General features: G+C 35.3%; 1 protein-coding gene across 1 annotated transcript in view; it reads right to left on the bottom strand.

The window, feature by feature from the left end:
* Nucleotides 1-13,093: 13,093 nt before the first annotated feature.
* Nucleotides 13,094-15,522, bottom strand: part of LOC149814732 (E3 ubiquitin-protein ligase SINAT5-like) — a 38,913-nt gene continuing 36,484 nt past the window's right edge. The window contains exons 2-3 of the mRNA XM_089988494.1: nt 14,056-14,442; nt 13,094-13,716 (exon numbers count right to left, since the gene is read on the bottom strand). Coding sequence (XP_089844620.1) covers nt 13,354-13,716; nt 14,056-14,442 — 750 coding nt within the window. The 3' untranslated portion in view covers nt 13,094-13,353. The remainder of the gene's footprint in view (nt 13,717-14,055; nt 14,443-15,522) is intronic.

Raw genomic sequence — 15,522 nt, forward strand, 5'->3', positions numbered from 1 at the left:
CAAGTAGCTAGTTTGTTTATGAGTTTGTTACACAATTTGTTAGAGAGTTAGTTTTACTATTTTGTCTTTTAATAGTTTGCTACCAGCTAGTTAGATTAGTGTTTTTGCTTGATTTTTTTATTGAACTGACCTCAAGTTTTGTCTAGCAAGTTTTGTCTAGTGGTGAGTTAGTTTTACTGCTTCATTGTATTTTTGTGTTTTGCAGGGAAGCATTGGAACGTGCAGTAGAACCCTTTTTGTGCCCTCGAAGTACCCTCTGAGGCCTCCTTAAGCCTTTAAAAGTGTCATTAGGGAGCCCTCAGAGAGCCATTTAGCAAACCATACAAAAGTATTCAACCTAAGTACCTAACGAGTACACAGAGGGAAGGTTAAAGGGAAGCAAATCAATCAAGAAGGGACAAGAAGACTCAGAGCACTGAAGACCTTTCTTTTAGTCTTAGATTTGGGTTTATTTTATTAATTGGGTATATAATAAAACCATTTATTTATTTATTTGTTTAAGCCCTCTGTGTAGAGTCGTACTTCCTTAGTTAGTTAATTATTTAATTAACTCTTTTTATTTTAGAAAAAAAAAGTTATTAGGTATTGTTATTAAAACAATGTTTCATATATTTTTATTACATGTGCCCACATAGAACCACAAGGCTTCAGAAGCCCAAGTACCCCTCCAGGGTAACTTACCACATTGCCTTTCAGGCATAAGCATCATATTACTTATCATGGTAGTTACACAATTTTATTTGTTTAGTTAAGTTCATAACCCATTCAATATGCTCTGGTACCCTTAAACCAGTCAAGCATCTTACTTGTGAAGGTGATCCCAAATTATTATGTGTGCATGTATGTAATTATTATCATAACTCGATGCACTCTTAGCATCCACCTTGGGTTCTCAACAACCTCTTGCTCACTCAAGAATGATCTGGTGTGCATATATGTTTTTCATGCCTTATAGAATAATGATATTACATGCCACACATACATCTATTTGTGCACCCGTGGCACCATGGTGGTAATTGCTTGAACTACAATTTCATTCATCAATATATGCATACATGTCTCTCTATATCTTACAGCTATACCTTACATCACATTATACATCAGATTATGCAGCAAGTCATATTCGTGCTCTCAAGCACTAAATTGATTCTTTAAACCATAAACTCATACATGAGCATCCATTTGTGCAAGCATTCATATCATGTCTAATATCACATAACAATAATACATAAATCATCATTATGTATATCATAACACCATATTTTATGTCATAAACTCATGTTGCATGTCATATTAAGATGTTTTATATCATAATTCACTCAAGCATGTGAACACAACATGCAATTCATTTAGCCTTGTAAAAAAAAATTCTAGTATATGCACAATTACATGTATATAATTGAATTTATAAATCTAAAACATTCGTAAGACCACACACTATGCCCTAACCAATAGTGTGTTCATCTGGTTCAGTTATGAACATCTTTCATGTCCAACTGATTCAGTTTTTGAACCAAGACATACATGTAAATAAGATCTTAAATTTAAAATTGCATGGACAGAATTGATCAGTCGGCATAAATTATGTCACGGCCAGAATACAATGAGTTTAAATCTAAATTTTTTACAGTAGATGCATATATGTGTTAACTATTTATAGCTAAAAACCTAGGATCAATCTCATTTCAAAACAAAGAGAAATAAATTGTTTACTGAAACTGATTTTCTGTTCAAAAAACAAACTTGTTTGGTTTAGCTTTACCAAAGAACCATCAACCCACAAATTTATAGAATACGATAATTTTTGTAAATTTTATTGTAGATAGATGGGTATGCATGAAAAAATCTTCAAAAGAAATTAGTTCTAAAACTCATCCCATCTTAGAATTAAAATTCACATACTACAGCCTACTCTTGTTCTTATACAGACTGTATTCCCAAAATTTTAGGTTTCTAGAACCAACTTTTCATAGACCGTAATAAATTTGTACACCAAATTTTTATCGTCTTCTTCAATATATAAACTAACATTGAGAAAAAAAATGGCCATAAACATAAGTAGATTGAGAGAAATAAAATCAAAAAATTATGCAGTCATTACAGAATTTATGTTACGACAAAATTTGTGTTCTAACTTACAGGGGTCGTATCTCTCAATCTGGACCTCAAACGAACCCAATTTTTTTTCTGGAACTTCCTCTATGTGTATGTAACATCTTTCTAAAATTTGAGAACTAGTAAATTCTTTCAAACTAGTCAGAATAAAAATCATATAACATAATATAATTTTAATTAACACAACATTTAATTATATATTTTTCATAAAAAAGTAATATAAGTATGCATCTTATTGATTTTAATTCAATATAACACATTATACACAAACATGCACACATCAATCTCAGATATTACATTCACAATAGAAATCAAACTGATTAGAATAGAAATTATAAAATAAAATTCAATTTCAACTAACACATCATTTTAATTACATGTTTTTCATAAAGAAGCAATATAAGCATGCATCATATTGATTTTAATTCAATATAACACACCATACACAGGCATGCACATATTAATCTCAGAAATCACATTCATAATAGGAATCAACACATCATTTAATTTCAACCAGTAATTTTTTTTAAACTGGTCAGAATAGAAGTTACATAATAGAATGCAATTTCAACTAACACATCATTTAATTACATATTTTTCATAAAGAAGCAACATAAGCATGCATCCTACTGATTTTAATTCAATATAACACACCATACATAGGCATGCACACAGCAATCTCATAGATCACATTTATAATAGGAATCAATACAAGACCTAATATAAAAATCAAGGATCATATATAGCTGATTTTCCAAAAGAAGGCTTTTATAAACCAAGAATCAATTTTCACAAAAATTGATTTTATTCTTGTTTTTTTAAATCAATCAATGCACATCTAATCTCAGGTTATCAGGAAACTAATTTAACACATGTTGTTCATGAATAATCTAATACAAAGCATGCATCAAGAATCCCATAAACCAATTTTTCAAAAGCATCTATTGATTAAAACAATAATCTCAAAAATGATTTTGATAAAATCGGTTTTGAAGTTCTAAAACCTCCATCCTCAATATGATATCAGTCCATGCATGAGCCATGACTTATATACATATTGAAATGCATCTAGAAATCCTCTCATAGCACTCACATGATTCATAGCATTATACATACACCCATAGCCTACCTCGAAAGTCGAAAACTCAAAAAAGAAAACTGAAATGAACTCTGAAACTATAGAAGCACTTTTTCCTTGATAAGCACTTCCTTTTCTTAGCTATACCAGCACTAGGGGACAACCTACACCAGCTTCAGGCCTCTAATGAGGAAGCATGGATGAGGGAGAAGAACGAGAGAAGAAAATAGGAAGAGAGAGCGACTTGAGAGAAAAAAAAAAAACAAATAGGAATAGGGGGCATGAAAGGGCCTTTTATAAGTTTCATTGGATCCCCACTCTTATTTGGTAAGTCTTCAATGGCTTCTAGATGAATTTCTAATTGACTTAGGAAAGTCCAAGCCAATTAATATTTTCAACCATATTGATTTCTTGTTTTAATTAATTTCTTATTTTAAAGAAGGTAGGTGGGGACATCCCACCTCCTTGGAATTTTATTTCACATGTGGAGTCCATATCGTATGGACTCTCATCCAAGTAGGAGGGCCCACCTAAGGGGCATCCCACCTTAGAGTTTAATTTTCTAATAAAAACTTTAAAACTCCTAATTAGTTAGTCTTTTTAATTAAGAAACTATTCAACTTTCTGACTTTAAGTTTTAGTATAAAATCCTAGGTAATTAAAAACTTAGAAAGTAAAAAGTTCCAGCCAAGTAGGATGGGCCCACATAGGGATGGGCATCCCACCCTCTTGGGAATCCTTCTTGATTAATTTAATTAATTAACTAATTCAAATCTAATAATTTTCTATTTTAAATTTTAATTTAATTTTAAATTGAATCCAAATCCAAATGAGATCCAATTAAGTCCACATTCCAATCCAAATCCAATTTACATCTAAATCAAATTTAGATCCAAATTCAAATGCTAAATCTAAACTCATATTCAATTAAATCCTAATTCGAATTCATGTTTAATTAAGTTTAAATTCAATTTAAAATTCAATCTATAATTGAGACACAAAATTTATCTTCATTGATTTAATAATTATCGAAAAATTTGTCGATATTACATCATTCTCCCTTAAAAAGAATTTTGTCCTCAAAATTTGTTATGAGTACTAATCAAATAAACTGGGGTATTTCTCCTGCATATTAGCCTTGGGTTCTTATGTGCATTCCTCTATACTATGATGTTACTAACATACTTTCACAAGAGGAATGATTTTTGTCCTTAACACTTGTTTCTTCTGGTCCAAAATCTTTATTGGCCTCTCCTCTACTGTTAAGTCTTTTCGAATATCCACGTCTTCATACTGGATAACATAAGATGAATCATGGATGTACTTTTTCAACATCAACACATGGAATATATTATGAATTTGTGCATACTGAAGAGGTAGTGTCACACGGCATGTTGCTTCACCAATCTGCTCTAGGATCTCAAAAGATTCGACGTATCTAGGGCTCAACTTTTCTTTTTTTCCGAATTAGAACATACTTTTGGTAGGTGATACCCTAACAAAAATGAAATCTCTCATGTTAAAAGTGAGTTCTCGACATCGTTGATTTGCATAGCTCTTTGGGCGATTCTAAGTTGTACGTAGCCTATCTCGTATCATTTGCACCTGTTGGGTGTAGTGCAGCAGTATAATTGGTGAATCTATAGTTCGCTCACCAAGTTTGCCCTAATACGAATGATTGATAGGGCCTTCCATAAAGAGCCCTGTAAGGAGCTATTCTGATGCTAGCATGATAGTTGTTATTGTATGCAAACTCGGCAAGTACTACATGCATATCCCAATCGCATCTCTAGTTCAAAGCACAAGCTCACAACATATCTTCAAGAGTTTGTATCACCCTCTCAGATTGTTCATTGGTTTAGAGATGAAAGGTGGTACTAAATTTCAACTTAATACCCAAAGCCTTCTATAATTGCCCCCAAAACTTAAAAGTAAAACAAGGATCATGATTGAATACAATCAAGATCGGTACTCCATGTAGTCAAACAATCTCCCTAATGTACAAATTGGCTACACTCTCAAGGGACTGGCTGATTTGAATGGGCAGGAAGTATGCTGATTTGGTGAGTCTATTAACAATCACGCAAATCGCATCGTATTGTCGTCGAGTTTTGGGTAAACCCACCATAAAGTCCATTATAACGTTCTATTATTTCTATTGTGGGATTTCTATAGGTCTTTGAATATTTTCCTACTTTCTGGGTGCATGGCGTACTTAGACTTATGAGCCTCGTCCAGAAGCTCCTCCTTAGTCTAGGGCCATCAGGTACCCAAAGTCGCTCATTCATCTAAATACTTTTATCCTCTTTAAGTCGAAAAGAGGCATGTTCATGTTGAGCAAGTGCCTTTAGCTTCTAATACTAAGGGTCATTCTTTTGTTCTTTGACTATCCTCAAAAGGATCTCCGGTTGAACAATCAAGCTGGATAATCGGATTACAATATAGTCATCTAAAAAAGGCTTTCAATCAACAAAATCTTGCACTAATCTCCATCATGTGCCTAGTAGGATGACCAATGTGCCACCAGCCTTGCGGCTAAGAACATCTGCTATAATGTTTGCATGTTTTGAATGGTAGGAAATGGTAAAATCATAGTCCTTGATAAACTCTAACCATTGTCTTCGCTACATATTGAGCTCTTTCTATGAGAATAGGTACTTTAAACTCTTATGGTCTATAAATACCTTGAATTGTTCTTTGTACATGTAATGTTGTTATATCTTCAATGCAAATGCTACTGCAGTCAACTCTAAGTCTTAGGTAGGGTAACTTCTCTTATGAGTCTCCAACTGTCGATATGCATAGACTATAACCTTCTTGTGTTGCATCAAGACATATCCCAGGCATGTACCTGAGACATCTATATATACCACAAAACCGCCATGATTGAATGGCAAAGTAAACATAGGAGCAGTCATAAGCTTCTCTTTTAGCATCTAGAAGCTTTTTTCGCACTTACTATCTCACTAGAACTTAACTCTCTTCCTCAGAAGCTTAGTCATCGACAAAAAAATGCATGACAAATCCTGAATAAATTTCCAATAGTAGTCTGCAAGTTCGAGAAAACTCCTGATATCAGTAACATTCTTTGGTTGATCCCAATTAAACACAACCTCTACCTATTTGAATATATGAGATTCACTCATTAAAATCCAATTAGAATAAAATTTTTATCATTAATACTCAAAAGGTTTATTAGAAAAATTATCCACCTTAGTAGGGTCCACATATACTCTATCTTTCGCGATCACGTGACCCAAGAACATCACCCTCTTAAGCCAAAACTCATACTTAGAGAACTTAGTATAAAGCTAACGTTCTCTAAGAGTCATTAATACCATTCTTAGGTGATCTTAATGTTGCTCTGTGCTTTCAGAATATATCAAGATATCATCAATAAATACTATCACGAAAGAGTCTAGGTCAGGTAAGAATACATGAGTCATTAAGTATATGAATGTTGTTGGTGCATTAATGAATCTGAAAGGCATCACTACGAACTCATAATGCACATACCTCATCCTGAACGTCATCTTCAAAATATCCTCATCTTTGATCCTGAGTTGATGGTACCCAGATCGAAGATCGATCTTCGAGAACACTTGGCCTTTTGTTGTTGATCAATAGGTCATCGATATGGGATAAGAGATACTTGTTCTTGATGGTTGCTTGGTTAAGCATCTTGTAGTCTATGCATAACCTCATCGAACTGCCATTTTTCTTTATGGATAACACTCATGCTTCTTAGGGAAAAACACTCAGTGAAATAAAGTTTCATTCATTCAGTTGCTTATTCAGCTCCTCGAGCTCTGCCAGTGTCATACAGTAGGGTGCCTTGAAAATCGATGTGGTTTAAGGCAACAAGTAAATATTAGACTCCACTTCATGAATAGATGCACAATCTTTACTTCTTCTTAGCTTTGCGAGCAACTAAGTAAACATCACCATAAAATAACATCGATTTCACATCATCATCGACCAACATATCCATCCATACATGTTGGCTATCTAGGTTCGAAGAAAAATTATATTGGAGAATCATTGAGTCTTCCACATATCCAGTTTTATGAGACATCAAAGCCAAGAATTAGTTATAGCTATTATTTTTTTAGATGATTGTAGATCTTTAAGTAGGGTAATCAGTGCTACAGTAGTATACTCTAATATAAAAATCACTCTACTCAAATTTAGTAATTATTTCTCTTGTTATTTTTCCTGCAGGTACATGCAGAGTAGCTATAACCCTAACATAAGAGACTACTCGGGGTATATATATATATATACTCGTGACTTTTATAAGACCTATGTCCAAGTGTTCTCCTTTGTTTTGGATCAAATATGTGTTGGTCATGACATGTACTAGTAGTGTAAAGTATAATGACATGCCTACACCGGGTTGCTCAGGTCTGAGCACAGGGTCAAAATAGAGTTGTCGGGTGTTGCAGAAGCACCCAAATTAAGAAACTAAGATTCATGCACACATAATCACATTTGAAAGACCTGACTAATTTAGAGGTACCGAAGCACACTGAATGAGTTTATTTAATAAGTAAACAATGTCTTATCCACTATTGTGAGTGAGTTGGTTGAAGAACCATGTCAAATAAGGCAATGCAGTAGGCTACCCGGTGTGGGTACCTAGGCTATTAAGCCATCAGTGCAATATTAAATTGCATATATGTGAGGTAAGTTAATTAAACTTAGAAAGAGGAGAAAAATATATATAACATAATAACAACATATAACCCATTCAACCATGGGCTTACCTATGAGAAGGTTAGTGATACAAAACTCGGAGGATATTTTGGTTTTGCTCTAAGTGGCAATGACTTGGTTGGTCCCCAATACTCAGAGTTAGGAGACTAGACTACCGACTTTGTTCAATGTGGTAGATCCATGTTCTTTTACAGAAGTTTAGGATGCATTCTGTTTTGGGTTTGACCTCTTAGGTTTTCTCTCTTGATATTTGTGTTGCTCCTTTGGATTTCAGTTTTAGTTAGATTATAAAGGTTATTAAAATACTTGGAATAATGTACTTAAACCACTCATTCACATAGCCAAAACTACACATGAGTGCAGCTATGAAACAACACATTTGTGTAGCTCAAAACAGTCCATATATGTGAGTAAAACAGCACAAATATCTGACTCAAAAACATGATTATGTATTTCAAAACAGCTTAGATATGTGGTTCTAACTCAGCATAGTTATGTAATTTCAAAACAACATAGATATATGTTTCAAAACAAACTAGATATGTGATTTTAACTCAGCATAGTTATGTAAATTCAAAATATTATAGATATGTGTTTCAAAATAGCACCCTAATATGCGTAAGAATGGCACATATATGGGGTTCAAAACAGTACCTAAATGTGCATAAAACAACATATTTGTGTGTTTCAAAGCAGCACCTAAATGTGCATAAAAATATCACCTCTATATGGCTCCAAACTGCATATAAATGTGCCTAAAAACAACACCATAAATGTGACTCAAAATCAGCATATATATATATATAATGTACAGAAAACAACATTGTTATGAGACTATTGATGCATGAAATCCTTTAATGTATGCTTGTATAGTTTTTGGAATATTTAGATGCACGAGTCTAGCACGTCACCAACTTAGCAATGCATGTAAACAGTAACACTTACACAGGTTTAGTAAAGTAGAGATGCATGTGGACAGTAATAACACAATTTTGGTACAACATAGAAGCATGTATCATGCTAAAAGAAAACAATTGTAAACCCATACTCATGACTTTAGTTTTCTGCAAGGTGTTCATGATTTTCAGAGTTAGAAAATTGACAGATTATAGAATATTGGCTAATATTTTTTAAAAAGATAGAAATATAACAGCTTATGCAGAAAAATAGACATGCTTAGGAGTTTGGATGAATGCATATTTAAAACAAGTACAATTATATATATTTCTGCAATATTTTCAAGGATAAGTATATAACCCATACTTGTTATTTCATGAATTCAGACTTCTGATTCACATTGACAACATACTCATAAAACAACATATAAATGTATCATCAATACATCAACATATGTAATTGCCCACTGTGTATTCAAACTATACGCAACAGTGAAACTATATATATGTAAATAGTTTAAGTAATTGATCTTAGCCATGGTTACCACCCACAGCTTAGCATATGTATTGACATACATATGCCTAAAATAGGGTTACATCTTGGTACCTTGGACACACTATCACGAACAAGTTCCTACCTCAATTAGGCTTGGAGGCAACCACAGGTTCATTGATACCCAGAGATAAGTCGATGAACTCCTGGTTCAGCTGAAATTTGCCAATAGTTCCAGCATACTCACTGCCCACATCCGTCAACGGAGTCCCTCCCAAACGTGTGAGAGGATATGGATCAAGGAGGAAAGAAAATGAAGGGGATGCTGGTGAGAGAGATGGACTCGTGAGAGAGTGAGAGAGAGCAAATGGGAAACAAGGGGTGCGTGTGAGGGGTTCTCTTAATAGACCCTCACCCCCCAAGCCTATATGGAGTACAAAATTTTTCAAGGAAATCTGAAAAATTCTTAATTCCCTTGCCAAATTGTCAAACTCTTTATGATCTTTCCAAAAAGTAAAAGTAAGAGGAAGAGGTAAGATTTCTAGCTTACCATATTATCTTGCTTCTTTCCCTCTACTCCCTTCCAAAGTGGGCTCTCCAAATCATTTGAGAGGGAAAACATTTTCAACCTTCCTTCTTAAGATTCTTATTTAATTAGGTTCTCTATAAAACATTAAAGGGAAAGGAGAGGGAAATCTCTTACTTGCCTTAAGCTTTAATTTTTTTTAGGTAGGTTTTTCTTATATACCTCAGCCTTAGCTTAAATAATTTTTAGCTAATTAAGGTTTCTTAATTAACTTAGCTAATTAGGTGAAACAAGTAGAGACTTATAGAGAAGGAAGGTGGGGCATCCCACCCTGGCTTGGGCGTGGGCCCCACTTCTCTTTAATCTTCATACATCACCTCTTCTTGGATTCAAATTCCAAGAGGATCCAATCTAATGAATGTCCCACCCATGGCTCCCACTAGATCCAAATTTAAACCCAATTTAAATCTCACATTTAACTCAAATTTGTAGCCAATAAATTCCATACTCAAATGCCCATTTATTCTAATTAAGTTGCACATTTATTCCAGCTATATTCAACAAGTCATAAATAAAATTTTATTTCTATTTATAGAAAGCTATTGAAAATTCAAAAGTGTTACATGAATACTCGAGGATGAAGTGTCACCGAAATAGTTGACAAAAAAGTGGTCAAGTTGGTTGGGGACCACAAAGAACCCTAAAAGCGAGCAAAAAAAGGCCTTAAGTTGTGGAGAATCAGTTTTTATATTTAATCATTAAAGAGTGTAAACTTCATGAGGTATATGAAAACTTCGTGAGGTATAAGCGCACTTAGTCTGGTATTTGCAAGGTTAAGAGGTTTAGATTAATAGGATGTTCGCACCTATTTTTGTGTGAATTTAGCCAGATATTGCCAAAGTTTTGAGGTTTTTAAAGATGTTAGCACCTATTTTTATGTGAACTTCTCACATATATGCGAACTTAGTCAAGTATTTGTGAGGTTATGAGGTTCAGTTTAAGAGGATGTTCGTACTTATTTTTATGCAAACTTTTGAGGTATATGCAAACTTAGTCAGATATTAGCAAAGTTTCAAGGTTCAAGTTTGAAAGGATGTTTGCAAATATTATTACACGAACTTCGTGAAGTCCACAAAAAAATGTGCAAACCGCATTTTAAGTGAAAGTATGCAGCATCCAACGAATGGAGAGACATTTCGCATGAACTTCGTGAGTTCTGTGCATGCAATGTTTAAAAAGGATATTCCAAAGATGGCTATTTGTGATTTTGAACATAGGGAGAATATCGAAAATTGTATGGCATTTCGAAAAACCTATCAAATTAGTCATACAAGTATGGTCATATATATATATATATATATATGTGTGTGTGTGTGTGTGTGTTTGTGTGTGTGTGTAATGCACTTGTTCTGACCCGTTTTCTCATTTTGCCCCATTAGGGCCATTCAAAATCATAGTTTTTAGTATTTTTTCTCACATCTAACACAATAAATGTGATCTATAGGCTTTGTTTAGTGGGAACCGGCTTTTGGATCTCCGAAAATTGGCCTGCATGTAGGTTTTTTCAGTGATCCAAAATCAATGGCTATGAAGGCATCAATTTTTTTTTGTAATCATAAAAATATATTTTTTCGTCAAAAAAACATGATCCAAGAGTCGATTCTCACTAAATTGAGTAAGTTAAACACACTAACGGTTCAAATCTGTCATAAAACACTTCAAACTATGAGGCCTAACGGGCTGAACGAGAAGAGAAGGCCTAATATGTTCAGATCTCATATATATATATATATATATATATATATATAGAGAGAGAGAGAGAGAGAGAGAAATTGGTTGTTGCTCACATGTTAGGTGTGAAATGATATGTGCTAAGTGGGTTTTTCTGCCCTTCTAGTATTTTTTCACAATTCTGACCCCATAAATGTATCGGGCATGGTTGATTTACGAGGAATCCACAGTTGGATCATGTGTTTTTAATGAAAAATGATATTTGGAGCCTAAAAAATTTACAAAGATTTTGGACCGTTGATTTTTTGAACCTTATAAAAACCCACCCATGTGTCAAAAGCTTCAAGAGTTGATCCCAATAAAATCAAGGAAACCCCATTTTGCACCTAACGTGGCCATCCATCCTAACTCATAAAATACATTTTTTCATAGAAAAAACATGATCCAAGAGTCGATTCCCACTAAATCGAGCATGCTAAACACATCTAATGGTTCAAATCTATCATAAAACACTTCAAACTATGAGGCCTAAAGGGGCAGAACGAGAAAAGAGAGCATAATATGTTAAGTTCTCATATATATATTATAAAGTGATAGGTGTGCAACCACCAGCGGACTCACGCTGGCCATCCATCACAACCTTGATGGACAGTCAGTGCAAAAATCTTTAGCAGCGGTCAAAACCGCTGCTAAAGCCTAAAAAAACCGAAAAAGCTGTTGGACAGCCAGTATGAGTCTGCTGGTAGTTGCCCAGCTACCACTCACTCTTTATATTTATATATATATATATATATATATATATATATATATATATATATATATATATATATATATATATATATATATATATATATATATATATCACATGGCAATGAACGTAGCCGTGAATAAGTGAATAAGTGAATTTCACGGGCACAGTAAAAGCTGCCAAACTGCAATTGACCCACAATAAGCCAAGCATACAATTTGCAAAATACAAACTTTTATACTTAAATGAAAGCCAACGGCAACCATGCAATTTGCCAAGGGATGTAACCCCATTTATGATACAAGCTTTTCTACTCGACTGAAAGCCAACAGCGAGAATAAAGTAAATATGAAAGTTAAACCGCATATATTCAAGCTCCTTCAGAAAGAAAGCAAATAATTTCCATATCGTATCTGATTTGTTTGGAAAAGTATCATTAAGCTTGGTGGGGAGCATTGGTTCCCTCAGGCACTTCTGGAACCAAGGATCCTCTGAATAACCATCAGCAAGGCATGCACTAGTTCTATTGTTAGAGATTAAACAAAACAAAGAAACTTCCCCACGATTGTATTCAAGAAGATCATGCCCATGGCTAGAAAATATCCTCTGGTCTTGCTACAGGCTACAGCAACTACGTCTCCTCAAGAGTCCCCTCTAGTAGTATAATAAGGTGATATCATCTCTCTCTCTCTCTCTCTCTCTCTCTCTCTCTCTCTCTCTCTCTCTCTCTCTCTCTCTCTCTCTCTCTCTCTCTCTCTCTCTCTCTGCAAGGAAAGCATAAGAACGAGTGTGGTATGAAGTATAACTGAAGTATGCAGGTCTGAATATTCAACTTACATAATGTTAAAACATGAAAACCAAAAATATGACTTATTAACCAACAATTGGGAAAACGTGAAAAACATAAAATACATATGAAGCTCAGAATCCATTGACTGGAACATTTATATCCTTACAACATGGTTCAGAAATCAGAAATCCAACAGACTCAAGCACACGCATGATCATACACTAATTGTATAACACTAATTGTATAAGCATCAACAAGCTTTAGCTACAAAGGTTTGGTATACACACACCAGTATCCTGGTTCTGTTGCTCTTTCCATATCCTGCCTGTAACGCGGAGCTTTAGTTCTTTCCGATCCCCACCTGAGAAGAAAAGTGCCATATTCCTCTGAATGATGAGACCATCATGGCTATCACGAACCTTACGGTGGCTGTCCCTGATGGTCCTAGGAATGCCTTCCCAAATTAGCTTTCTCCCATTGGCACCAACCTCAAGACTGTAACTGAAATTCCTCGCCTCATTATCATCACCCATGAAGCGAAGGAATGCCATGTACACTGGAGCCATCCCCAGTTGGAAAGCTTCAAAGTGCAAGCAGAAATAGTGTCCAAAGCAATTGAAGACCTAGAGAGGAGAGAGAGGTGACAGTCAGTAGAAATGTACAAAGAAATGACTGAAGACCGCAAACATACCTTCACACGCAACCCCATTGCAGAATGTTTCAAGAGATTATTACAATGCAAAAAATATTCCGGCAAGATACACAGAAGAACCTGATTTCACATGCTTGCAAGCACACACATACACTTGAAAAGGAAAAGATATATAAGATATATGAGTTTGACCCCACACATGTACTCTCACACACAGAGTAGTGCTCATATTTTCCATCAAGTAAATACAAGAGTCAGCACATGTGAATGAACCCGACATTGCAAGGTTTAGTAATTTAACCAAACTTACCGTCAGCATCCAAGTGGCATTTTCAACTTCACGAGGATTAGACTTGACATATCGGTGATTGAATGTGCATCCAGTGTGCATGTCGACTTTATGGTCATCCCTCAGATGAGCAACAAGGAAAGGAATGTCTCCAACAACAGAACACTCAGACCCTGCATATGGGCAATTGTATGGCCTGAAGTTGCACTGAGCTTCATGTTTGAGTTTGCTGTAGTACGGAAATATCTCTGGGCAGCCATGTGTGTAGTACTTGCAAGGAAGTTCAAGTGACTCAGCTACCTTCTCCAATGCTAAGCATCTGATATCCCCAAGTTCCTGTCTACAAGTTGGACATCTATTGTGAACTCTCGATTTACATGTAGAGCACAGGGTATGCCCATTGTGGCACTGCAGCAACAAAATAACATCAGTTGACTAGTCTGCATATAGTTTTGCACGTCTATGTGCATACACATGCCAGTAGCAATATCTACATGTGAGATGAGAGGATTAATAGACCGACGGAACCACAAAGAAAGCATTCAATATAAAGTTGAACAAATGAATAAAGATGTCAATCAATAAAATGGTAGTCAAGCTAACACAAGTTCCCAAGTATTATTTTGGCAAGTTCATTGGAGAGAGACAAATGTTATACGCAGGTTAGCACCCTATCCAGGTAATGCAATAAGAGAGTATAAAAGGGAAACACGAGAATGAATTTTGAAATGTCAGAAGCCTGAAGGATGGAACACATTCAATACATTATACAGAATAAAAAGAGCTCAAGTAGAAAAGGTTCTTACAATACAGAATTTTAGCAACCCCAACCATGGTTGGCAAACCCGGCGATCCGACTCAAGAATCGCCCGAGTCGGACCGGATCACCCACTAACTGGGTCGCCGATTCAGGCCAATCCTATTTTAACCAGGATCAGGCTTGAATCGGCTGACTCAACGAGTCGCCGATTCAGTCCTGAATCGTCTGATTCAGGAGTGAGATGTCACGAGACGATTCGGTCCTGATTCGCTGAGTCGAAAAAGGTTTCGTATCGGTTTATTTCAATAATAACATGTTTTATTCTTTTAAAAGGATCTTTTTTTTAGAACGGTCGACAGTTGGTTCTTGAACCCTAGGCGACTACCAGTGACCACCAACGACCAACGACAACCACTGTCTGCCGCTGGCAGCCAGTCTCTCTCTCTCTCTCTCTCTCTCTCTCTCTCTCTCTCTCTCTCTCTCTCTCTCTCTCTCTCTCTTTGCCTTGTCTTTGTTGTGGCCTTGGGGGGCATAGATTTCTTCTTTTTTTGTCCAGATTGATGGGGGTTTCTCACTTTCCTTATATCGCAGTGTGTACGATGCACACTATTGAGGGTTTATTTTGTTGTCCACAGTCCACACAATCCCACACTACACACACAAACATGGTATGGTACACAAAATGGTGAAAAACCACAAAAAGTATATGCAATGTGGGGTTTCCCTAT

The sequence above is a fragment of the Nuphar pumila genome, chromosome 15 (genome assembly GCF_984573655.1).
Source record: "Nuphar pumila chromosome 15, dmNupPumi1.hap1.1, whole genome shotgun sequence".
NCBI lineage: Eukaryota > Viridiplantae > Streptophyta > Magnoliopsida > Nymphaeales > Nymphaeaceae > Nuphar > Nuphar pumila.